Below are 25,027 nucleotides of genomic sequence, written 5' to 3'. Positions count from 1 at the left end.
GTCAGCAGTTATATTTATCATCCCCATGTGACAAAATAGGAGACTGCAGATCCGACATGTTAAGTAATTTGGCCAGGCTCATGAAGCAAGAGAACCAGATCTTGATCTTTGACTTTAGCTTCTATAGCTCAGATTCGCTCCCAAGCAGATGCAGGGAGTTTATTAAGTGTGACGTATTTATTAGCTTCCCATTATCCTCCATACAGACCATCATTCTGAACTATGTTCACAGTACAGACCCACACATTCCAGGTCTTCTTGTTACCCAGCCTCTCCAGCCACAGAAGCTGCTCCTTTCAGCAGTGCAAATATTTCCTCATAGATGGAATGTTTATATCAGGGCTGCAAACACAGGAACAAATCTAGGAAGATGTGAAATTCACTCTGGGTTCAAGAAAATAAAACTTGGAGGCCAACCACAAAAGGAATAAAACCTTTAGTTACAGTGAAAATCAACACTTGAAAAACATTCCTTTTTCAAGGGGAAGAGTGACCCAAATCTATGAAGTCTGGATGATTAAAATGCCTGTAGGAAATAAATTATAAGAAAAGTCACACGGTCTTTTGATTTTAATGCTGATTCCATAAAATTTTTCTAAGTGTAATATGCCTATAAGTAAATAAAATCAGCTGCAAAAGGCAAATTTGAGGAAATTGTAGCTCCAGCTATTGTGATTTCATTTCCTTTGAACAGGGAAAAAGCACTATGCACAACTTAAAATAAAGCTTCGTTTAAAAGCCAAGCAGAGAAATGGCTTGGGCGGCATAAACACAAGGCCTTGGTAATTCTAGCATTGGGTCCTGTGAAGCCACAGTGTCATTGCTAAATTCTAAGTACTCACATGACAATTTTATCTTAGAAACTGTCTAGAAACACCAAGAACATCTTTATGGCCATTCGGGGCAATTCATTATTGTTGGCCCAGCAAAGGATTCATGCCTTCCCCTCTCTTCCAGAAACAGTTCGTTCTTCCCCATTTCTTGCTGCTCCTCCCACTCAAGGAAACCATCGCTCTCCCACTAATGAATGTGGTATCACTAGAAAGGCTTTTCTGGGTGGATAGAGAAAAGTCACCATTCTCACAAAGAAAAGTGTAAAAATGCAACTGCCAAAGCTCACCCAAAAGCTATCATTCTAATCTTTAAAATATCTCGGTAACACTAGCTGTCCCTTCATTTTTACTAGCAAAAAACAAAAAACAAAAAACATATGTGCATTTCCTGGGAATTCTTGAGCTCTCTACTCCATAGCACAATAGGTCCCTCCAATGTTATTTCTGTTCTGGGGAAACTTCTACAATGCATCAGGTCTTTGTGGCTTTAGTCAGACAGGAACTCAAGAGTGGCAGCCAGTAGTGAAACACCTCCCTACCCATCCACACAAGCAATCAGGGCTGAATTAACTTGGCCTCCCCCCTCATCCCCCAGCCCCAGCAGTCTCCATCTTCATCCACAGGAGGCCTCTGGGAAGACAACTAGAAGCGACACTTGCGTGGGAGCATCGTTGGAAGAACCAGGGAAGCATCCGATGGCTGAAGGATGTCAATGACAGTGGTGTCATTTTCACTGTTATCTGATGAAGGAGGCTGGGCACTCTAAAGGTCACCTTTCTTCTGAAAGATAACATTCTTCATGAAAACAGAATCGTCTTCCAAAGCGCCAAGGATGAGATGAGTTTTACGAGGCAAACTGAGATACAGAGAAGACAAGTGACTTGCTCAAGGTAGACAAGAAGTAAGGAAAAGATTTAATACCATTTCCACACCACCCTTGGTCCTCCAAGCACCCCAGACCTCTCCTGATGCCACCGAGAAAGAGGCTGTAGCCCCGGTGCCTAAGTGGTAGGTGTTCAAGCCTTGGAGTCAGAAAAACCTCAAAACCTGGCTCTGCCGCTCACTGACCAAGCCAGAAGCCAGGACAGGTCTCCCTCTGATCCTGGGTTTTCTTATCTATAGGACACAACCGACCATCTGCCTAAGCTAGCAAGACTCTGGCTAATGCATGACGTAACACAGCGCCTAATAATTAGCAGACACTCAATAGGTGGTCTTTCTTAGCCCCTCTGTCCTATTCTCCACGAATTAGCTTCCAGCAGAACAACAGTGGAAGCATTTTCAGTTTAAAAGCAAAAATAAGCTTGTAGAGATTTCCAAATGTTCCCTTAGAAATAAAACAGCAAAGGTCATTTATTTACAGAACTACGACCACCTATCCCAGTCTATTTTTGAATGCTGCTTAAAGGTCACAGTTAGGATTTAGTGGAGCCAGAAACCCAAAACTTCAGTAGAAACTGCCATCCACTCAGTCACATTCAAAGTAGTTATAAGCACCTACTTAACATGTGATAACATGCTATGTACCTTCAAGAATGTCTCAACGGTGACTATGTGAAACACTTTTTTTTTTGTCTTTTTAGGGGCTCACCCGTGGCATACAGAGGTTCCCAGGCTAAGGGTCAAATCAGAGCCATAGCTGCAGGCCTACACCACAGCCACAGCAACATGGGATCCAAGCCAAGTCTGTGACCTACACCACAGCTCACCCCACAACACCAGATCCTTAACCCACTGAGCGAGGCCCCTAAGCTAGTCAGAGTACTCACTGGACTTCTGTAATAGTTTTAAAAAAAATACAGTGCCTCTAAAAAAATGTTTCGACTCATTAAGTGTGATGGGATCAGGACCAGAAGGATTTGGCAGTGGGCTTGTTCCCTTGGTTCTCAGGCTGTTTCAGAGCAGTGCCAGCTCAGGGAGGGGATGATCAATGTCACACATTCCGCACGTCAGGCACTAACAGAGCCTTGGCTCCAGGTTTCCCAGTGTTCACAGGAATGCCAGAACACACATGCTGTGACAGGACCATTCTGGAAGCATCCATGCAGGCCAGAGAAATGAATAACTACCCCGGGCGCTGAAGAGCTCAGGCAACAGCTGCTTCACACCGGACAGTGATTAGGATCGATCTCTTTATTCTGTCCAGTAACTATCACACTTCCCAAACACACACACACACACACACACACACACACACACACACAGAGTCTTCTTAAGCTGTAATGCAGGAATCGGCACCTTATAACAGAAGTATCCAGACAATAGTCATGGAATAGTTTGAAAAACCACCAGCCCTGCTTAAACCTGGTTAGTAATTGACATACACACATGTTATTTATAGAACATCTCTCAGGTACTAAATGAACCCATCATATGCCCTGGAGACAGATGCAAAGGAGACACAGAAGATCTCTGCCCCCTGAAGGCTTCCTTCCTAGCATGGAAGAGAGATCAGTACACAGGCAAATGATCTGGCAGATGTTCTCAGAACTACAAGCAAGAGGAGCACCCGACGCTCCTCTAAAATAGTAATAAGGACACTTCCTCATCCTGGAAGACTGCCGATGTCTCATGAAGCTGCTGCCCAAGCTATCCTTACAATCGATGCAGGCTTACTCAGTACCTCTGCAGCAGAGAGTTTTGAAGAAAGGTTTTTAATTTTACAAAATATTTGACCTGGAAAATAACTTATCTTGGTATGTTCTGGTATAAATCAACTGATTAGGTCAAGATACAAATAAATGGCCTCATCAGAGAAACTGGAAAGACATTTATTCAGACTTTGGCTGGCCAAGGTTTGCAAAGAATAATAATAGCTAGCAAAATAAGCAATATTAACAAGTGGATAAGAGGATTAGCTTCTAGTGAACTTCTACTAAAACAAAAGAAAATGATAGGACCTAAAACATATGTTCTTATAAACATAGAATATTTTTGTTCACTATAACAGGCTTCTGCTTTTTCCCACCTGATCACCACCTTCGCTAAGAGACGAGACAGCTTGTTTGGGGTTGCCTGTCCCCTGCAGGCCCCTTCCCACAAACAACTCTTGTTCATAGATTCTGCTGTGAGGTTGGGCCTAAATGGCTCTAATAGTGCCTTATCACCATCACTCCTGTCCTGACTGTGGCTTGGGGCTGGGGACTACGGAATCCAACCTAAGCCCATCACATCCCTTGCCCAGAAGTATGAGCACTAAGAAAGTCAGTTAGCTGTGTGGAGGGAAGTCATCGTGTCGACTTAGGACTGAGGTTCCCATGTTGATCTGGGTGTAAGATGAGGAGGAGGAGAGACCCAGGCAAGAGGAAAAGCAGAGGCGAGCTGGCCCACCAGGAGAAGCAGGATGGGGAACCTGGGTTCCTAGGGGATCTCAGTCCTTATAAGCCCTGTCCCTACCCCCGGCTATGGTGTATGTTTTCACTCTTTGCATTTAGCAAGGTCTGGAAGTTAAAATAAGCTCCCTTTACCTGCTCGGGTCTTTGTCCTATGCACCCCACAGACCTATGAGGACACATGCTGTTGCTGATTAAAAGTGACTCAGAATGACCTTCTTCAACTTCCCTCCATTCTGGTTGTCCTCTCTTTCTCTGAACTTATTCACAAACATTTACTGAATATCTGTCAGGCATAAGGATGGGTTATAAAAAGCTTACAGAAACTACTGTCTGTCTGCAAGGAGACTTTTGTGCTAATGTTCACACCTTCATCTTCTTCATGACCCGTCACTGCTCCTTGATGAGTCAGCTGGGAGCAGCCTACTCTCTAATCATCACCTTCTATTATTTATTCTCCATCAGCAACCATTGCTCATCCCTACCAGGACCTGTACATCATTGATACCACCCTCTCTTCACTCTCCCTCGTTGCCTTCATTTCTTAAGCCAGCTAAATTCCCAAGCCAGTCATTACCATCACTCTCTCTCATAGACCCCCCCAAGACTCCACTGCCCTTCCCTATTTTGGCATCTTCATTTGGAGAAAATACAAAACCCTAGCTGAATCTCAGACTACACCTATGCTGTGGTACTTGTATTCTGAATAACTGATGTGATGGGAGAAACAAAACCATAACTGGTCATATTTCACATCCATTAACCAAAATGGACCAGAACATTATCTAATAATCATGGTACAACCCCTTAATCCATTTACTCTCCCCTATTTCATATTTTCTACTCTCTTTTCAAACTTCCAACACTTCCTCCTGACCTTACTTTCAGCTGATATCCTTGCTTTCAAGTTCACTGGGAAAACAGTAATGAAAAGAGACTGCCAAAGGTACCCTCCTGACAGCACCTGTATGCATACACTCTGTGCACCCGCTCATTACTGCAGGTGAAAATCACCTACGTTCCAATCTAAGGCAACCCATCTGCTTCCACAACGGCTCTCACCCACTCTCACCTTCACAAGGACACTGTGATTTTTCCCCTCCCCTTTGACCGTTCTGATAAAAAAAAAAAAATGTCAAAACTTCTCCCATCTTAAACAAAAAACCTCCTCTTTCTTGATCTCACCTCCCCCAACAGGCACCCAATTTCTGTGTGCTCCTCTGTAACTCAATCAAATAGTTCTCATACTTGTTGTCTAGTTTTTCTCCACCTGTTCTCTCTGTAACTGACCTCTCTACTACAACAGCAGATGCTGAGGTCATCACTGACCTCCACACTGCTAAGTTCAATGTCAATTTCTAGCCCTCATCTTACTTGATCTATATGCATAATTCAACACAGGTGATCAATCACTCCTTCTCCTTGAAACACCCTTTTCACTCAGTTTCTAGCACATCTCAGTCTCCTATTTGGGTTGTGCTTTTTTTTTTCCTCCCTCACTTCAAGTTCCTTTCTTAGTCATCTTTGCTAGTTTCTCCTCATTTCCCTGCCTTCTCAATACTCCACAGCTTAGTCCGTGGGCTCCTCTAACTCAATCCTATGGTCATATCATAGAGCCTCCAGGCATCAAATACTATTTATAAGCTGAGTTATCACAAGGTGACACCTGAGCCTAGTCCTCTGCCATGAACTCCAAACCCAGAGACCAAGGTTTTATTCAATGTCTTCACCTAGCCATGTAACAGACATCTCAGACAGTATAGGACAGAACATCTCATAAGAATAAAATCTGTTCCTCCCACAGACCTCCCCGCCTTGGTAAGTAGCAATGCCATCCTCAGTAACTCAGGGCAAAAGCATTTAGGTTTGGGGTTTGTTTTGAAGGGAGAACCTTCAACTGGATTTGCCAATGAGTTGGTCATCACTGAATTCTCTTTCTCTCCAATAACATGCAATAACCAACTCATCAGCAAACCTGTGAAGGTTCTCCCTTCAAAACAAACCCCAAACCTAAACACTTGCCATTACCTTAATCCAAGTCACCATCTCACTATTTCTATTTTACAACAATGGCATCTAATTGTTCTGCTTCTAACTATGTCTCTCCATGAATACTGAAATCAGGTATTTTGGGGACTGAAATATCTAAATTTTTAGTCATTTCTAAAAAACCGACAAATAACCACAATACTACAAAATCCAGAAAAATAACACCGTCTTTGTTAATCAACTATCAAATACAAAGGATATTTTATAATCCTTAGATTATAAAAAGGATTGTAGAGGTGTATTTGATAGTTAATTAACTACCAAATACCAAACTACCAAAATACCAAAATTACCAAATATAGTTTTTTTGACTATATACTCTTTATATATCTCTTCATCCAACAAAATTTTCACATTTTGCATAAAAATAGAAAGATAATTCAGACTTTCTTCTATCATAGTTGATCAAATTTTTTTAAAGTATTCATTATTTGGATGTCTAAAACACATTACTTCACCCCTTTTACCCTATGAGCCCTGGGGAAACACTGAGGGATTTCAGGGGGAAAAGAGAATAGCATTTGCATTTTACAAAGATCACACTGGCATAACTTTGGGCAAAGACTAAGTCAGGTTTAGACCAGAAGCAGGGGGCCAGGTTAGGGGATCACATTACTAAGGCAGGCTCAAAATGACAAGACTTTTCTCACTGGAAATGGGGTTCCTGTCTCAACAACATCCTTAAGCTTATGTGGACACTAATGAAAAAAATCCATTTCAAAATTAATAAAAAAGAAATTAAGTTAGCCTCTGTTGATTTCGTTTATATAAATGTGTATCCATCTCCAAAAGATATTATTTTAGAAAGACAACCAAGATTTTAAGAAATTCAGCCTCAAATGTTTGAAGTGAACTTTATTTGATTTGCTAACTAGGATGTGATGAACAGATTTGTTCCTGAAAAATGTTAAAGTAATACAAATGTGAGGGGCTGTGTTTGACCAAGTTCTATATAGAAGGGAAGAAATAATTATGGGTCCCTTGGTTACAACGTAGAATACACTGAAATGAATGAAGTGTTTCTGCTTATACTTTTCTTAGTGTCCCAAAGTGCCTTGCACTACTTGGAGGAAATTACACGCCACTCAGTAAAAGACTGAATTACCTTAATATCCAGTTTATGGCTATTCCTTTTCCAAACCCTCCAAAAGGTATGCAAATCTCAGACTCTTGGCAAATCCCAAAAGTAATAATGGCATGGTGGCCTCTGACGATAGGAATTTACACCATTGGGGAGCATGTGTATATTTATTCTTTCTCTTAGTTCAGACATGAAGGTATGGCTTTGGTTCCTGAGAATAGAAGGGCTGACTCCTGCCATCCTCTTCCTCTCTCTGACCAGTATGGTCAGGCTAGACTTAGTCCCTTTGGATTTAAATCCACAAGCAAGTGCCCTCTCCCCTGCATACAAGGTTGAGTTAGGGGTACGTGCTGCTTTGTGCAGAGGGCAGGGGTGCAAGGACCGCTGCTGGCAATTTCTGCCTATGACAGGGAAGGCGAGTTTAATTCTAGGAGAAGATTAACAAGCTACAGGGCTACTTACCCAGAGCCAAATTCTCTTACGAGAGTCCTCTGTAACAAAATGAACATTTTAATCTCCATTTGCCCAATTCCTGTGTCTAATTTCTCAATTAAGTCAGCTCCAAACTCAAAAGGCAAAAGGTGGTGTCATTTATGATATATAAATATCAAGGGAAACCTCTATGATATCTCTATTTTTTAAAAAAGAGAAAAAGTAAGTCATTGCTGCTAAACTGAAAGTTCCATAAGAGCAGAGACAAGGTTTTACAAAATTTGGTTCAAATAGGGGTTTAATAAAGCTGCTGAATAAATTCATGAATGAAAAAATGAAAGCTGAAACATTTAGCCTATGGATCAAACTTCTGTACTCATTATAACAAGGGAAATATTTTTCAAGTGATATCTGGAATTGAAACCTAGTTTGGCAAAGTGTGTTGTATTAAGTTTTCTATGCCCATCATAACAAATTACTCAAAATTTGGTGGCTTGAAACAACAGAAATTAAGCCCAAAATCAAGGGGTCAGCAGGACTTTGCACCTTCAGAGGCTCTACAGGCAAGTCTATTCCATGCCTTTTCCAGCTTCGGGTGGCTGCCACAATCCTTGGCTTGTGGACATATGGCAATCATGACTCCACAGTGACGACACGTGTCCATCATCCCTCTGGCTTTCTCTTATAAAGACACTTGTGATACATTTAGAGCCCACTATAATAATCCAGGATAATCTCTTAGCTCAAAATCCTCAACCCAATCACATCTGCAAAGACCCTTTTTCCAAATAAGGTAACATTTACAAGATTTAGGAATTACGATCTGATGTCTCTGGGTGGCTACTATTCGGCCTATTGCACACATTTTAAGTGAAAATTTTCCCCACAATGACTAGATAAGGAAGGTGTTTCCATCAGGCCACCACTAAAAACAAACAGAAAAGCAAGTTAGCTGAAATAAATAGAAGAAAGGAATTACAAGAAAGCTGAGATTTGCATCTAGGGAGTTGAACGCCCATCTTCCAAGCCACTAAACCATACTGCTTTCACAAAAGGGAGAATTCACAAATTCATATAAAATGAAAAATCCAGTTTATATTTGTCTTCAGCAAAGCTTGGGTTAGAGGTTCAAACAATGTCACCACCTGATTTCTCTGCATCATTCAGCTCTCTCTTCCATGTCAACTTTATTCTAGAATTCCCTACTATGTTTTCTGGTAACTCCAAGCTCTTATCATTCTTGCTGGCTTAAGCCTGAACACACTTCCCATCAGTGTGGCCAGGAGAACAAACTCTTCTTGTTGGCTGTGCTAGAATCACATGCCCTCCCTGGAGCTAGGGGTGAGGTAACAGCCTTCCCCAAACTGCACGAACTCATAATGGGAAGAGTATTTCTCAAAAGTCAAATCTGAGTGCTGCTACCAGAGGTCAGCTTAAAGAATGCCGAGAGGCCAAAAAGAACAATGCCCACTGAAGGGTTTTCCCACAGATAGGAAACCATTTCTAGGAAGCAACTGGTTCTCACTTTACCTCTCAGAGAAGTTGGTATTATTTACTTGTACAGAAAACTTATGTATGATGACCTACAAAGGACCCCAGCCCATGGGGAAATATGTCACTAGCCTCTTAACTCTCCCCTGCCTGTGCTCCTTGCTAAATGCAATGTCCTTAATCAGAAAGCCTTGGCACATCAGTACTCTAGCCTAAGATTTCTGTCCTCTGTAAATTGTCCTCTTGGCCACTACAAATTAGTAGAAGGCCTAAAAGGTAAAAAGGTAAAAAGAAAGCCTTTCTATTGCCTCTAAATCCTTTATAATGTTTTAATAATTTTCATACTTAAGATAATATTAATTTATTAAAAGTTAGTAAACTTCCGTGGCTACTTCAGTGCAGTAAACCATGTCCCTAGAGAGGCAGTGAGTCTCCTGTCTTACTTTGAGTTTCCATCCTGCATCTTTCCATCTCAGAAGTTTACCATGGCATTAAAGCATAAAAGAGAAAAAGCATAAGGAAGAAAGGACTGACTTCAAGACCGTGGTCGCTCAATTATTTAATTCTATTCTTCTAACTTTAAGAATTCGATTTAGGTTCATTCTTTAAGAGCAACGACAAGCAAAAGAAAATTCCTGACAAGAAATGGGAAGAAACATAGATATCTCACTCAGGAAGAAACTAAAAGAAGCAAGGAAGCAGTTGTAAAATTGCGATGCTCTCTAAAGACATTATCCCGAATTTATTCCCTCATTTAGAAATTCCTCAATTAGAGCCTGTTTTTACACATGAAGGAAGATTAGTATGCTTCAAGTTTCAAAGCTTCAAAAATCAAATTATTTTGTAATACCAAATTCAATTTAATTTTCCACCTCATTAAAAAAATCTCTAGTTTCCACGTTTTCTTAGAAACTGTGACAGAACATGGTCTTAAGTTTCTCCAAATAATTTTGTGGGAATGAGTAAAAAACAGTATTAATATGTTTGTTAATATCCTATACATACGTAAAATCATTAAAGTATAAAATAAAAGACTTATAAATACTGTTGATCAGAAAACTGGTTGGTAAGTTGTCACCACTATGGGCAAAAAAATAAACATAACACTAAGTCATTTTTCCTGATAGTTTTCTCCAGTGCTTTCTAGCCACAGTGTTATTATAAAGCATTATTAAAATTCATTATGCTTTTATTTTATATTTCAAAGAATATATTTGTGATTTGGAGACCAAAGAATATATTTGTGATTTGGAGAATATATTTGTGATTTGCACACACACACACACACACACACACACACACACACGTCTATTTCTTTCCAAACTTGCTTAAGAATATTCCAGTATCGACCCTAAATATATTTTGCTTGACATGATATAATTAAATCTTATTAACCTTAATTAAAATCTGTTTTCAAGTTTAAATGACTCAAATTAGACCTAAGTATTTTTTTCCACAAGGGAATGCCTAAGTAGATGAGTACTGTATATATATATATATTATACAATAACTGTAAACTAATATTTAATACATATTATAAAAACTGATTTTTACATGTGACTTCTAATTATAAAGATACATAAATTCCTGGCAGCATAACAATAGAAACTAGTTAAGCAGTACTACAGAATATCTATATACTTATAAAGGAATCTTTTTTTTATTTTACTCTATTAAGAAAAATATGGGATGGATTTCCCATTGTGATTCAGCAGTAATGAACCTGACTAGTATCCACAAGGATGTGGGTTCAATCCCTGACCTCACTCAGTGGGTTAAGTATCCAGCACTGCCATCAGCTGTGGTATAGGTCACAGACAAGGCTCAGATCTGGCATTGCTGTGGCTGTGGTGGAGGTCAGCACCTATGGCTCCAATTCGACCCCTAGCCTGGGAACCTCCATATGCCACAGGTGAGGTTCATTTAAAACAAACAAACAAACAAAAAAGACAAATAAAAATATGAGCATGCATAATACGTAAGCACAAGGAATGTATTTACTAAAAATACTTGATATTATAACTGTACAGTATATTTTTAAAGTTAATATCCTTGGATTAAACTTAAGGACTGTTTGGCCTGTCCTCATGTAAGATGTTCAGCTTATAGACAATAATGCAACCAAATCTGTCAGTGCAGCATGAGCAAAAGGCACACATATACCACGTACATGTGAGACTGACTTTTCTTTCTAATCTCACGAACTTTAATCGAACTGTGGAATTAATGTAACTGATATCTTAGATCATGCTTCCATTCACACTAAAATGAATATTGGGAATATCTTTTAAAAACAGATCCAAGTTACAGACTTAATATACACTTTTGAGATAAGAACCCTGAGAAATGAATTGCAATTTTAATTCAAGTATAAACTCTAGAGCTAACTGATAAGACACGCACCAACATTCCTAGTAAAATATCTCTAACTTCAGAGTTCCCACTGTGTCACAACGGAAACAAATCCAACTAGGAACCATGAGATTGCAGGTTCAATCCCTAGCCTTGCTCAGTGGGAATCTGGCGTTGCCGTGAGCTGGGGTGTAGGTCGAAGATGCAGCTCCGATCTGGCGTTGCTGTGGCTCTGGTGTAGGCTGGCGACTACAGCTCCAATTAGACCCCTAGCCTGGGAACCTCCATGTGCCTCAAGTGCGGCCCTAAAAAGACAAAAGGCAAATATATATATACATAAAACTTCAACGGAACCTAGAATAGGATTTTCAGAGGACCAGCAGCGTCCTCCTTGTGCTCTCGATAAAATCTTCACTCCTTTCTCACACCCCACCCCCTAAACCTTGGCCTTGTGATGACAAACTTCGAAAGAGAACAATCCCCAAAAAGAGACAGGCTATCCGTCAGAATGGATTACTCCCCTTCTCTGAGAGACCCTGAGAACTAGTCTTCTTACTCTCCCTGCACTTTTCCTTAATCTCCACAGACTCCCCGTCTTTCCTCCTTTTAGATTCACCTCCCCAAGCCCTTCACTGTGCCCTAAGAAACGCCAGGTCTTTCATCAGCTAAGTTGATATTCTAGCTGTGTTCCTGACATGTTCCCTCGGTCTTCTGCTTCCACAACCCTGACTTTCCTAAGGGCATAGCTTCAGCTGCTCTCTCAAGAAGTTACAGTTCTTTTCTTACACCTGTTCCATACTCCAGGGCTAAAGTTAACTTCTTTCTTGATCTTTACTGACACTTGCCAACCATTTCTCTTTAAAAAGTGAGGGTGGAGGATTTTATTTTACACAGCAAACTATTCTTCACAGCCTTTCACTTTTTCCCAGATTTTGATTTTACTGCACCCTTCTCCTCACTCCTCAAAACTCCAATATTTCCCATCCCATCCTCAAGTGGAGACATCACTCCTAATGTCACTGAAAAAACAGAAGCAAGCCCATCACCTAAGCTCCCAATCAGCCATGTCTGTGCCCATGACCCTGCCTTCATCCGACAGTGGATGAGCTTTCTTTGCTCCTCCTGTCAAAGGCCTTCCTCCTCCTTGATTGAAAGTGCATAACATGTCTCACACTCTTCTGATTTCCCTCCCAGCTGTTCACTTGCCCTGCCTTTGCTGGGTACTCCTCCTCCTGTGCTCTCAATGCTGGAAACCTCCAGGTCTTAGTCCTTGGATTTTTCTCTCTACCTACATTTACTTCTTAGATGATCCTACTGAAGTCTCTAACTGTAAATAAAACCTATACCTCTACTCTCCAATATAGTAGCCACTCATCAACAGTAGCTATTGAGCATCTGAAATGTGGCTTGTCTGATTTCTACAATAGACACCGGATTTTGGAGACTTAGTTAGGATGAAAAAAAAATAAAATATCTCCTTAATAACTTTTATATTGACTATTAAAATGATAATGTTTTGGATATATTAGGTTAAATAAACCTATTACTAAAATTAATTTTACCTGCTTTTTTTACTTTTTAATGTGGCTACTAGGAAATTTTCAATTATAATTTTGTAGCTTTTATTATATTTCTATTGGACATTGATCTATATGTTAATGACTCCAACCTTTCCTATGTGCCCACAATTACCTAACAGACTCCATTAGGTATTTTCATTTATATATGTATGTAATAAGTACCTCACTATAACATGTCTAAATTTCAACTCTATTTCTCTATTCAAAACTGCATCTCTCTCTCCCCCATCTCAAAAAAAAAAAAAAAAAAAAAAAAAAAAAGGCAATTCTTATCTTCCAGTTCATCGGGCCCAGAGCTTAAGAATCACCCTTCCTTGGCTCTTCCTTTCCCTCACCCTCCACACACAGTCTTCCAGCAAGTACTAACAATGCATCACCAAAATATTTTTTTTAAGGAAGTGAACTTAGGGAAAAGGAATGAACAATGGGGGACAGGGATGGAAAAACAATGAAGATGGAAGATAAGGATCCTTTCTGAGTTGACCACCATTACAAGAAACTGGTTGCTTGAGTAGGACCTTCTGAGATGCTTTATAGAATGTAACCGAGACCCTTCTGTCCAGGGAAAGAAAGGAGCAAGCATTTATTCACCAGCCCCCATCCTCCTTTCCTGGCTATTCACGTGTTGGAGCTGAGCCCATTCCTGTGGGTACCCCAAGCCAGGAAGGAGTTGAGGAAGTCTGGAACAGGAACCCCACTACGGCAGGGGCTGGAATAGGAAGTAAGCCCAAGAGGATCTCAAGCTGTATGAACAGTGTTTGCCAAAATGCTCCAGGGAGCAGACTGTGTGTATCTCTTCCCAACTCCCCTGATCAGTGATGTCACATCGGTAGCTTGAAATTGGCCCAGTGAGAATATTTACACCTTGGCAATCGGCAAAAGCTACAAATCAGGCTTCCTCCCTCCTCCCACCACACCAGCTGTTGAACATTTCCTAGCATAGCACTGATGACAAGGTTCTGTTTTGCAGACCGCTTCAGCTTACCCCTCTTCAGCTCCTCCTCAGAACTGCAGCCACATTTGTTCTTTTTACATTTCTTTAAAAACACATCTGTGCTTCTCTCAACTGAAACACTGCAAATAGTTTTCCTACAGCCTAGAACTCTAAGCAGGAATTACTACTTGTCTGAGAAATTCTTTCTCATTTCTCACACCTTAGCTCATATGACATTTCTCTAGGGAGCCTCTGCTGACCCCTAGATCTGGTCCAATTCATGAGTTTTATAATCTCAATCTTTATACAAGTGATGATTGAATTAATATCTGTTTTTCCAGGTAGACTACAAGTTCCATAAGGGAGTCAATCATGACCATTTTTTCTCACTCATAGAGTTTTGTATATTTACTCAATGTCGGAACAAAATGCTTTCAATCAACAGATATTAAAAGCACTTTTACCACTCTCCCCATGAGTGAAGCTGCAATTGTTTTAGGAGTTTTGAAAGAGTCCTCATACTTGAAAATGTAAGGAGCCATGTGGAGAGCACAAGATGTTTTTATGGGTGTGCACATCTAGCTATAATCCATTGAGTGAAATCTTGGTCACCTAACTGCAAGGGACATGAGGAATGCACTTTAGCTAAGCACCCAGGAAGAGAAGGATAGAATAAATCTGATGAGCATCTAGCCACACTCTGCCACAGTCTGCTCTTTCATATATCAAATATCCACCCACTCTTATACTCTGACAGGAAACAAGGAGACAACCCATAGACCACAAAGCAACTGCATCAGTTCAGAATCTAGGATCTCTGGCTGTTTGTACTCTTCCCCATCAAGCCCAGATGTGGCTCCTTCTGGTCTAGTAAAAATGTGTACCAAATTTACAGACCATTTTCATCTTTTCCCCAAAGCACACAACATCCAGTAATGGAGTAGGTATAGGAGAACCTCAATTAAAACTCCACTAATGAAAGGGGAAATGAGAAGAGGCATAGCAATCACAAGGCTGAAGAAGTTACAGTATCCTGCTGCATCAGCACTGAGAAGTCCCCTGAGCTGGAGAAGTTCTCTGAGTAAACAAGAATTGTTCTGAGAGGCACTCGCTTGTCCATTTTTTCAGTGGCCTCTGGATCCACCCTGGGAAGTTTTTTCCTTGCTCCTTGGCCACATCTTACTATTATCCTCCATGGAGACTATCTAAGCCTTTGTGATCCACTTCCAGGTAAAGCCAAGTTATTTTACTTTTGAACATTTAGTTAAATCAAGGTTCGTGGTTTCTTTGGCAATGAAATTCACTAAAATATTTGCTAGATACTTCAATCTATTTTCTTCTAATTCTACATGCCAATGATCACATTCAGAGTTCTTTTTTATATATATACACAGTTTGAAGATCTCCTTCGTATCTTCTCTATCCCCTGCCTTAGTCTTGCAACTTAATAATAAGTGCTTTTAGGTTATCTGAAATAATGGGCTTAGTTGGGAAAAAACATATACCCTTAATCTGTTTACTTCTACAATGGTAAGTCTTAATAGATATTTGCTCAAAACCAAGGACCCCAAAACTTGGTATCTCTCTATGCTCTTTCGTTTTTGCTTGTTAACTGGCCAGTACTTTTCTTTGTTCATCTCTTTTTTATAATAACTTCTGAAAGACAGTCCAAATCACCAACATATTTTAATACTGCTATTTCCCAACCTCTTCACCTAGAGCTACAAAGTTCAGCAGATACATGGTAAATTGCTGGTGGCAGTTTACCGTTATGCAAGATGCCTTCCCAACCCCTTAATTAGCTAGGTCTGTTTCTATGCTGCACTTATTACCACTAAGCCAATGAATTCCATAACCCTTCTCTATGTCCTATGTTCCACCTTACTGTTGACCAAATTCAGATACTTCTGTGTTACAAGTACCTCTAAACTCCTCACTTCAACCCTCAGTGCCACTACCTTAATTCAAGCCATCCTTTCTTCTTTCTCATGTCAATTTCTGTCTCATTAGTCTCCGTGCCTCCAAAATTCATCACACCTCATCTTTGCTTCCAGTAAATGTTCTAAACTGCAAATGTGATCACTGCAACTTTAAAACATCTAGATCACTTTTAGGTTGAAATTCAATGTTCTTCCATTTTTAGTCTCAGCTCTAATTACTCCCTAATCCTCATGTTTCAGTTATGTAAAATCATTCTGTTCCCTCAAGTACATTATAATCACTTTCTCAGATAATCATTATCATGTAGATGCTAGACCCTGGGACGAGGATTTTTCTTTTTTCTTGAGTTAACATTTATTCATCCTTCAAAATCTATCAGACTTAAAATCTCCTGGGAATCCATCCCTATTCCTAAATCTGAATCAGGTGTCTCCCCAACTGATTTCGAAGCAGTTGGGCTTGTTTTCATTACAGTTGGTCACACTATACTGTAATCTCTACTTATCCTCCATCATCACACATGTTATATACACCAAGTGTGAGCTTCTTGAGGGCAATATTTTATCTGTGTCTCAAAGATAAATAAAATGTTGGTTGAACAGATGCATGAACCCCACAATTTCAGTATGGTAGTGACCCCCGCCTCAACAATAATCTTCAGTCTTCACCTCTCTTAAGTGTCAGATACCCATTTCCCACTTCTAAATGGTTATCTTCATATGCGTGTCTAGTTAACAGGTCTAAAACTGAATCTGATATCTTTCCCAGCCTTTTCTTCATTGCCCTAAATCTTGCTTCTCCCTCTGAATTCCTGAATTTCAATTTAATGATGCCTGTCTAGTTTTCTAGTCTAAAGACTTGATTAACTTTCTTTTAGGAATTCTTTGGTCAGATGAATTGGTGCTAACTAGGTTAAAAACAGATTTCTTTTCTGTGGTTATTTCTTAGAGCTTTCAATCTTTTAATGCTCAAAGGGAATCTCTAAGAAGTAAATGTATTTTTTTCCACACTTATCCAACTAACCTAAACACTTACCTTTCACAATTAAGTCTAGAGACTCCCTGTGGTTTTTTTTAATGTTAAAAATGTGTGGTTCCTTGAAAGAAGTTCGTTGTAGGGGCTCCTGAGAATGCCCACTTTTGGAATGGTCTCTAAGAAAACAAATCTTTTTGTGCGCTGCCTGAAGTTCTTGGACCACATCAAGTGTTTCTCTTTTTTTAATCTCCAAAGGTATGAACTTGCTAGATTTCGGCTTTTGATGTTTATTTCTAAAGACATTTATAGCAGTACCTTGAACTTTATTCTATGACCAAAATAAGAATAAAGGCAATAAAAATTAACTTTAGTATTAATTCTACAATAAAGTGATGTCATAAATTTTTCCTAGGAAATTAATAAAATTAATTCCACTAAATGTATTTTACAAAGTACCTTACTATATAAGACATTTACTTACTTAAAGGACATTACGGTAATCAGATAAAGTAGCTGTTATCCTTTATAGTTTTCCAAAAGCCCTCAACAAACATAAGGGTTCCATTTAACTTAAAAATACATAAATTTTAAAATAGTAATTTTTCCCTCAAATGTGATATTTTCAAATACAGCTTTAAAGTCTATTTTAAAATAGATGTTTTCAAACAGACATATAAGAATTTACTCAACCGCCTTTGGAGAATCTTCAAATGTAAAAAAAAAATGCTTAACACACCCAAAACTCTGATGAATTCCAGAAATAACTGCTCATAAACAGAGGTAGGGTCTCAAGAAAAGCATATTAGTAACTGGATATGTACTTCAGATTCTTTCAATCATGTAATTGCTTATTCATTTTTATTACTTTAAGCAATAGAAAAATAATATAGTCCCAGGTTTCTGAAAGGTAATTATCCAAACAATTAAAACTGTTCTGGTCTAGCAATTCTTTGACCCACAGACAGAGATACAGATCTTCTTCTCCAGGAAAAAAAATAAAAAATTAAAAAAGGTTTAGACAAATTCAAACTCAAGACGTCAATAAGGAGGTTTTAGTATGTTAGTACTACATTTTGCCAAGCAACCAGTGGTGGAGTATTATGCTGTTATTAGCAGATAAAATTCTAAAAATAGGTCAAGATTCTAAGGCACAGCTATTTAACTCTGAAAACTGTGACGTTTTCATTTCATGTGCCTACTAATGAACTCACTATAATTCAAAGGTTCTTTTAACTGACATAAATTAGTTAAGCAATGTTAACTATATTGATTTTAAGAGTAAAACCACCTATGGTCACTCTCAGCAGAGAGAACCATTCAAAAGAAACACGTAGAAATTATCATCTTCCTCCCCCTCACAGTAAGCATTGAAAAATATTTAAAATCTCTATTTAAAATACTGGGTTTTTTTTAAAAGGTGTTCAAAAGGGAACAGAATAGTGTGACAGAGAGTAAACCAACCTAAGACCCCCTTCTCTCACCTGTCTCTTCAAAGGCCCATTTGTCACAACAGGTGCTGGTCCCCAAGTTTCTCATCTCCTCTGTAGATGCTCTCCTCCAAAATTTCATCCTGTACCCACTCTCCTGCCTCCTTGGGACCCCTTTCCTTTTCATTCCTTCTCACTTGCCAAATCTATGCCATTCAGCAAATATTTATTGAACCAGGCACAAGGCTAGCCGCTGTGGCTGCAACACCCAAAAAAGACAGTCACTAGCCTCAAGGAGCTATCAGACAGTGAACAGTTCTAATACCAAGTGATGCGGAAGGAGACGGCAGTACGCACGCCATGCTGGGGACACAGGAGAGCTGCATCTCACAGCATATTTTCTAGTTTAGTTTTGTGTAACAGTGTTTAAAGAGGGATATTTATCTGAGATATTTAATCCAAATACTTTTGTTATAACGCATCCACAGAAAACATTAAAAATTTAACCAAATGTGCAAATTTGCCATAGAGGTAATTAAATAATCTGCAGAGCTGAAAAATCTTATTTCTAAAGGCAATCTGAAATCAGTTTTTATAACTAGTAAGGATTTCATTTTCTCTTCTCTTCTATTCAGCATCTATTAGGGTTCATGCAATCATTTGGAACAATCAGTGTAGTATACAAAAACTGTTATTAGTTTGCTGAAAAATACAATGGTAGATAAATGCAAAGCACTAACCTCATTTATCTTCTCATAATGTTGAGCAATGAGAGTTTTTGCCTCTTGAAAAAAATCTTGCTTGGGAATCTCTAATATAGGACCTAAAATAGAAATACAGAAACATTTTTTTAATGTAGTTAATATACTTTCTTAATCAAACACGGCAAAACTATGAAATTAAAATTTGGAGTTACAAATCTTGCAGGATGCTATAAAAAGTGAATTTTATAAGTGGATGCAAAAGAAGTTAATGTAATGTTCCTTCAATATAATCTTTTACTTAAAAAATTAGCTTATAATGGTCAGAGTATTAGGAAGATAATCCTAAAAGATTAAATGAAAGAAAACACACAAAATTGAAATCTCCTTCAGTTCTGAAACTTCTTTACATACAGAAGACACAACATGATTTGGACACAAAAGTTATTAGGAAGTCTATTTGTGTTTTCTACACCTGATGACCAATAAATATGGCTGTAAATTTAAGAATATTTACCTCATAACTTGCTGATAACATTATAACTGCAAAATAAAACTCAAAAGGTTAAGTAGGAATAGCACTGAAATAAAAAACACACACCTACAAATGTTACAAATATAATGATATCTCTTTCCTGACATATATTTTCCTAAGATTCTTATTCATTTTATGTATAGAATTCTATAGCCATGTATGTAGAATACATCATCTTCACATAGTTTTATCTAAAATTTCCTCCTTATATATTTCCTCTATCACTAGCTAATTTGGATGTTTATAAGTGTTTATTAGCTTCCTCGTCTTAGCCTGAACTTGGTAAAATTTAAATATATCATTTATTCAAACTAGCTTTTCCATCTGGCTAGTGTGCTTCCCATTTCTCTAACTGTACTTCCTCTAGTACCTTCAGTCAAGGAACAAGATTCTCTCTCTCTCCTTTTCACCCACTCAACTTTTTAAAATTATAGTTGATTTACAATGTTCTGTCAATTTCTGCTATAGAACACAGTGACTCAGTCATAACACATGTGTGTGTGTGTTTGTGTGTGTGTGTGTGTGTATTCTTTTGCTCATATCATCTTCCATTGTGTTCTATCCCAAGAGACTGGATATAGTTCCCTGTGCTGTACAGTAGGATCTCATTGCTCATCTACTCTAAATGCAATAATTTTAAGCCATTAAAAAATGTATCTTCATGCAAATTAAAACCACAGTAAGATGCTATCTTAGTCTGTCTGGGTTGGTATAACAAAATACCATAGACTGGGTGGCTTGAAAATAACAAAACATTATTTCTCTATGGTCTGGAGGGTGGAAGTCCAAGATCAGGTGCCAGCACAGTAGGGTTAGGACTCTCTTCCTGGTCGCAGATGTCTAGTTGTGTCCTCACGTGGTGGAAGGGAGCAAGAAAGTCTGCAGGTCCTCTTTTCTACAAGCACTAATCCCATTCATGACCTAATCACCTTCCGAAGGCCCCACCTCCTAATACTATTACCTTCGGGGGTGAGGATTTCGACATGTGAATTTTAGGAGGACACGGGCATTCAGACTATAAAAGATACCACGTTATAGCCACAAGAATGGATAAAATTAAAAAGACTGATAACAGCCAATGTTGGTGAGGCAGTGGAGTCACTGGAACCCAAATGTGTCATTGGTAGAAATGTAAATAGGATAATCAGTTTGAGAAAGATATGGCAATTTCCCATAAAACCTAATATACCCCTACCATGTGTCTAAGCAATCCCATTCCTAGGGACCTACCAAAGAGAATGAAACATATATTTACAAAATGTTTGTAAGATTTACAAGAATGCTCATAACAGCTTTATTCATAACAGCTCCAAAGCAGAAACATCAATGGGCACCAATAAGAGAACAGTAAACAAACTGTGGTATATGCATACAATGAAATACTACTCAGCAACAAAAAAGAATCAAATTACTGACATACACAATAACATGGATGAACCTCAAAAACACTGTGTCAAATAAGAATCCTTACCCAAAAAAGATGTATACTATATGGCTCCACTAATATGAAGTTCTAGTGTAAGCAAAGCAGGAAGGGGGGAAAAAAGCCAGAACAGTGATTCTTCATGACCTGACTGAGAAGAGTCGTGAAGGAAATTTCTAGGGTGATGACAATGTTGCATATCTTGATACACAGTAGACTACACAGGCTTATTATCAGAACTCAGTGAAGGTACACTTAAGCGTTCTGCATTCACTGTGGTACAATTCACATCAAAAGAAAAACTATTTTAAAAATTAGATTTCTGACTAATGATACATATGTTGATGGATGGGTGGATATGTGATAAATCAAATACACTAAAGAATTAATGGTGAGCACTGTGTGTGTGGGGGGGGGGGTGCCCATGGGTGTTGATTTAACATTCCTTCAAGCTTGCTATATGTTTAAAAGTTTCATAATGAAATATTGAGGCAAACTGTCCATTCTGTCACAAAACTCCCCCTTGTATCTCACCATGTAGATATGCATGGGTCACAGGCCACTGTTACGTTGGGGCCATAACATCCTAAGGACTGAATGAGGGGAGACCAGCCTGGACTGGACCGGACTGGACTGGGGGAGACCCTCACAGTGAAGGGGAGGAACAACTGGGCTCTAAACCACCTTGGGCTGCAGGGTTAGGAAAGGAAGCACCTACTAAGATATCCCATCACTTGGACGTGATTAGGCCATGACGGTGGAGCCCTCATGCCTGAGGTTCACACCCTTACAAAAGAGGCCCTAGATGGCTAGACACCCCTTTCTACCACGTGAGCCAATGGTAAGAAGGCAGGCCTCACCACACAACAAATCTGCTGATGCCATGACCTTGGGCTTTCCAGCCTCCAGAACTATGAGAAATAAATTTCCATCATTTATAAGCCACTCACATTATGATATTTTGTTAGACAATATTGAATGGACTAAGGCACTTTCATGTCCAACCAGCCATCCTTCATCCCTGTTGTAATTTAATGTGCAGATACAGGCATTCCAATTTTCCTCTTCATAACTAATTCCCAAGGCAGCATTTTCTTCCCAGGTGGGCCCTATGTTGACCAGTGTGTCTGATATTCGCCATCCTCAAGAACCACCTGTGGAGGTTCTATGAACTGCACAGGAGCTAGTGTACACTCTGACAACCCTAATGGCCTTCCTGGAGCCCACAAGTAGATTCTGACTCATGGAGGTACTGCCACTGTCAGCCCAGTCAGGCCAGGAGGCTCTCACACAGAACAAGGCCTGGGATTGTTCTTAAAGGGACAGAGAAAAGCAACCACCATGAGAGAGTGATTCACACAGATCCTGAAATGGCTCCACTGAAGACATGCACATGTTGACTCCAAGACAGCAATCCTGACCCCTGTCATTTAAAAAGGTGCTGAGGCAGCTGTTCTGATTTTTTCCTGCAACTAAAAATTCACCTTTGAACCAAAGAGTTAACTGGTTATGGCATCACAAGATAACTCACATCCTAAGGCCTTTAGAAAAGGCAAAGCTAGAGTGTATTCTTTATTTTTATAATATCCAAGGATACATATATATTCCACAACCCTAACCCTAACAAGCAATTAAACAACTTTGATAAGAAATCATCCAGTTAGTAATCTTTGAGGCTTCTGTTTCTTTGTTCACAACAGTTAGTATGCAAGCATGAGGCTTTTAAATATTCAAGTGCACATTATAACTTCAGTTATTAAGAGGAAGTTGTCAAGGTCTGCTCCATCCTGTTAAAAAATCTGTAATTAAGGCTTTGTTTATTTGCAAATACATAGCCATAGCATATAAAATGATTTTTAAGAGCTCTCATTCCTGAGTCAGACTGTTTTGCCCTGAATTCCAATTTGTTCATGGACCACATTTTATTGTCTTTAAGCCTTCGTTTTCTCATTTGTAAAATGAAGATAATAATAATAATATATCTCACATAGAATTGTTTTGAGGATTAAACTGGACTTGGATACAAATACTTAGCACAGCGCCTGGCACATAATTAGCTTTCAATAAATGTGAGCAATTATTAATACTACAGTTAAAGTTGTATTACTATCATTGGGCTAAACTCTTCCCCAACAGTGTTTATATAATTAATTTCATTAATCACTGCTCATTTCTTCAGCAGCACTAGGATAAATTTCAACCTTCTAAATTGGTTTGAAAGAATCTGGCCTTATTATATAGTTCTTTTTATCCAAAGCTAAGTAATTAATAGGTTTGCAAATAATAAAATCTCTTCATACTTTGGGTTCTTCAGGTTACTACATCCCCAAGATGTAATAAAAATCATTATAAGCTGTAACAAATATTTTATGATAAAGTTCATGAAGAGGTTGAAAGAGTCAGATTAAATTTATCCACAACATGAGTGCAAATATTACCATCCCCATGGCGAAAGAAAATGAATCTCTAATGCCAAGTGATTTCACGAGCCTAAGATATTTTCTTATATTTATTATATATTTTTAAACTCACTCTTCATATATCATCAGTTTAATGCTATTATGACTAATAGTTCATAAAACTTCAGATTTCTCTTAATGTTTTATAGATTCTGCATAATTGTGCTAGTAAATCTCTGAAGTGAAGACACCGGAAGACGATGTAATTACGGAAACTATGACAGCAAAGGAGCAACAAGCCATCTATTGATTGTAATCATTAAGTGAGTCTTTTCTGCGTCTAAAAAGACCTAGGGACTAACAAACTTGTGTTTTTTATAACCATAACAAAAATAACTGGCCTTAATCACAAGGTTTCCATTCTTCCTACAAACAGGCTGCATTCTTCAGAGACTTCACGAAAACTAAGAAGATATCCTGAACAAAGATGTATGGCCACACGGCTAAGGCCTCCCTCACTTACATAGAAGAAGTGCCTGTCTGCCAGTGTGTTTGATTTCACAAGTGTTAAAAATAAAGTAAATTAAAAGCACTACCTCCGAGTCAATGAGACTCAGTTCAGCATACATTAGTTAAACACCTAAGTCCTACATGCTGTTTTGGTGCTAAGTGTGCTGAAATAAATAAGGCTTACTTACTATCCCAGCCTTCCAGATGCTTAGAGCCTAATGCCAAAAAAAAAAAAAAAAAAAAAAAAAGCACAAAAACTGTAAATAAGTGCCATGACGTTCAGTAACATACTGTGACAGAGGCCAACATAAATCAGCACTACCCCCTACTACCAGCTAACTAATGTATGAATTCCCCTTTAAAGATAAAAGACTTTACATTGTATTATTAGAGATAAGATTTAAAACAGAAATATCCCAAGAGAAATAACACTGTGAATCAAATCCAAACTCAGACAGTGGTTTTAAAATTGTTTCTCGTGAGTTTCACTGCCTCGGGGGCTCTTCTTCAATCAGAGCAGCTTAGACATTATCTGTTGTACATATTTGAGCTCTTCCTAAATTTTGTGGGGTTTTTTTGTTTTGTTTTGTTTTTTCCCTTTTTTTTTTAGGGCTGCACCTGTGGCACATGGAAGTTCCCAGGCTAGGGGTCAAATTGGAGCTGTAACCGCTGGCCTATGCCATAGCCACAGCAGCACCAGATTGAAGCTGCATCTGCAGCCTACACCACAGCTCACGGAAACACAGGATCCTTAACCCACTGACCAAGGTCAGGGATCAAACCCACATCCTCATGGATACTAGTTGGATTTGTTTCTGCTATGCCACAACAGGAACTCCCTGAGGTTTTTTTTGTAAGGAAAAAAAAAAAAATCCCTTGGCTGAAAAGAATAAGCACACACTAAACAATTAAAAAACAAATGGTTAGGAGATGAGAGAAACAGGAGAAGCAGGAGAGCGAACTAGAACTAAGGTCTTTTAATTAGTTCTAGGGCAAAGAGTTGTTTGAAAGTGAATAGCCGCTCTTTGAGAG

The 25,027-nt window shown here is 38.8% G+C and overlaps 1 protein-coding gene and 1 long non-coding RNA gene across 6 annotated transcripts in view; one reads left to right on the top strand and one right to left on the bottom strand.

Annotated features, from left to right (window-relative positions):
* Positions 1-25,027, bottom strand: part of IQCM (IQ motif containing M) — a 605,776-nt gene that overhangs the window by 301,154 nt on the left and 279,595 nt on the right. For 3 of the 5 annotated variants that reach the window (XM_084972727.1, XM_084972730.1, XM_084972729.1), the window contains 2 exons: positions 19,168-19,250; positions 17,061-17,328 (listed from right to left, as the gene is read on the bottom strand). The exons of 1 other annotated variant lie outside the window; for it this stretch is intronic. In XM_084972727.1, coding sequence (XP_084828853.1) covers positions 17,061-17,328; positions 19,168-19,250 — 351 coding nt within the window. The remainder of the gene's footprint in view (positions 1-17,060; positions 17,329-19,167; positions 19,251-25,027) is intronic. One more of the 5 variants, XM_084972732.1, reaches the window with a different exon arrangement.
* LOC110261979 (uncharacterized) lies at positions 15,203-24,047 on the top strand. The gene is made up of 3 exons (XR_002346404.2): positions 15,203-15,314; positions 23,695-23,808; positions 23,922-24,047. It is a non-coding gene; the product is annotated as an uncharacterized LOC110261979 (long non-coding RNA).

The sequence above is a fragment of the Sus scrofa genome, chromosome 8 (genome assembly GCF_054392235.1).
Source record: "Sus scrofa isolate SSC_HxYL_T2T_F1_AM1 chromosome 8, Sscrofa_HxYL_maternal_Yorkshire_Landrace_v2.0, whole genome shotgun sequence".
Taxonomy (NCBI): Eukaryota; Metazoa; Chordata; class Mammalia; order Artiodactyla; family Suidae; genus Sus; species Sus scrofa.
Note: the sequence above shows the minus strand (reverse complement) of the source record. Positions and strands in the feature narration are given on the sequence as shown.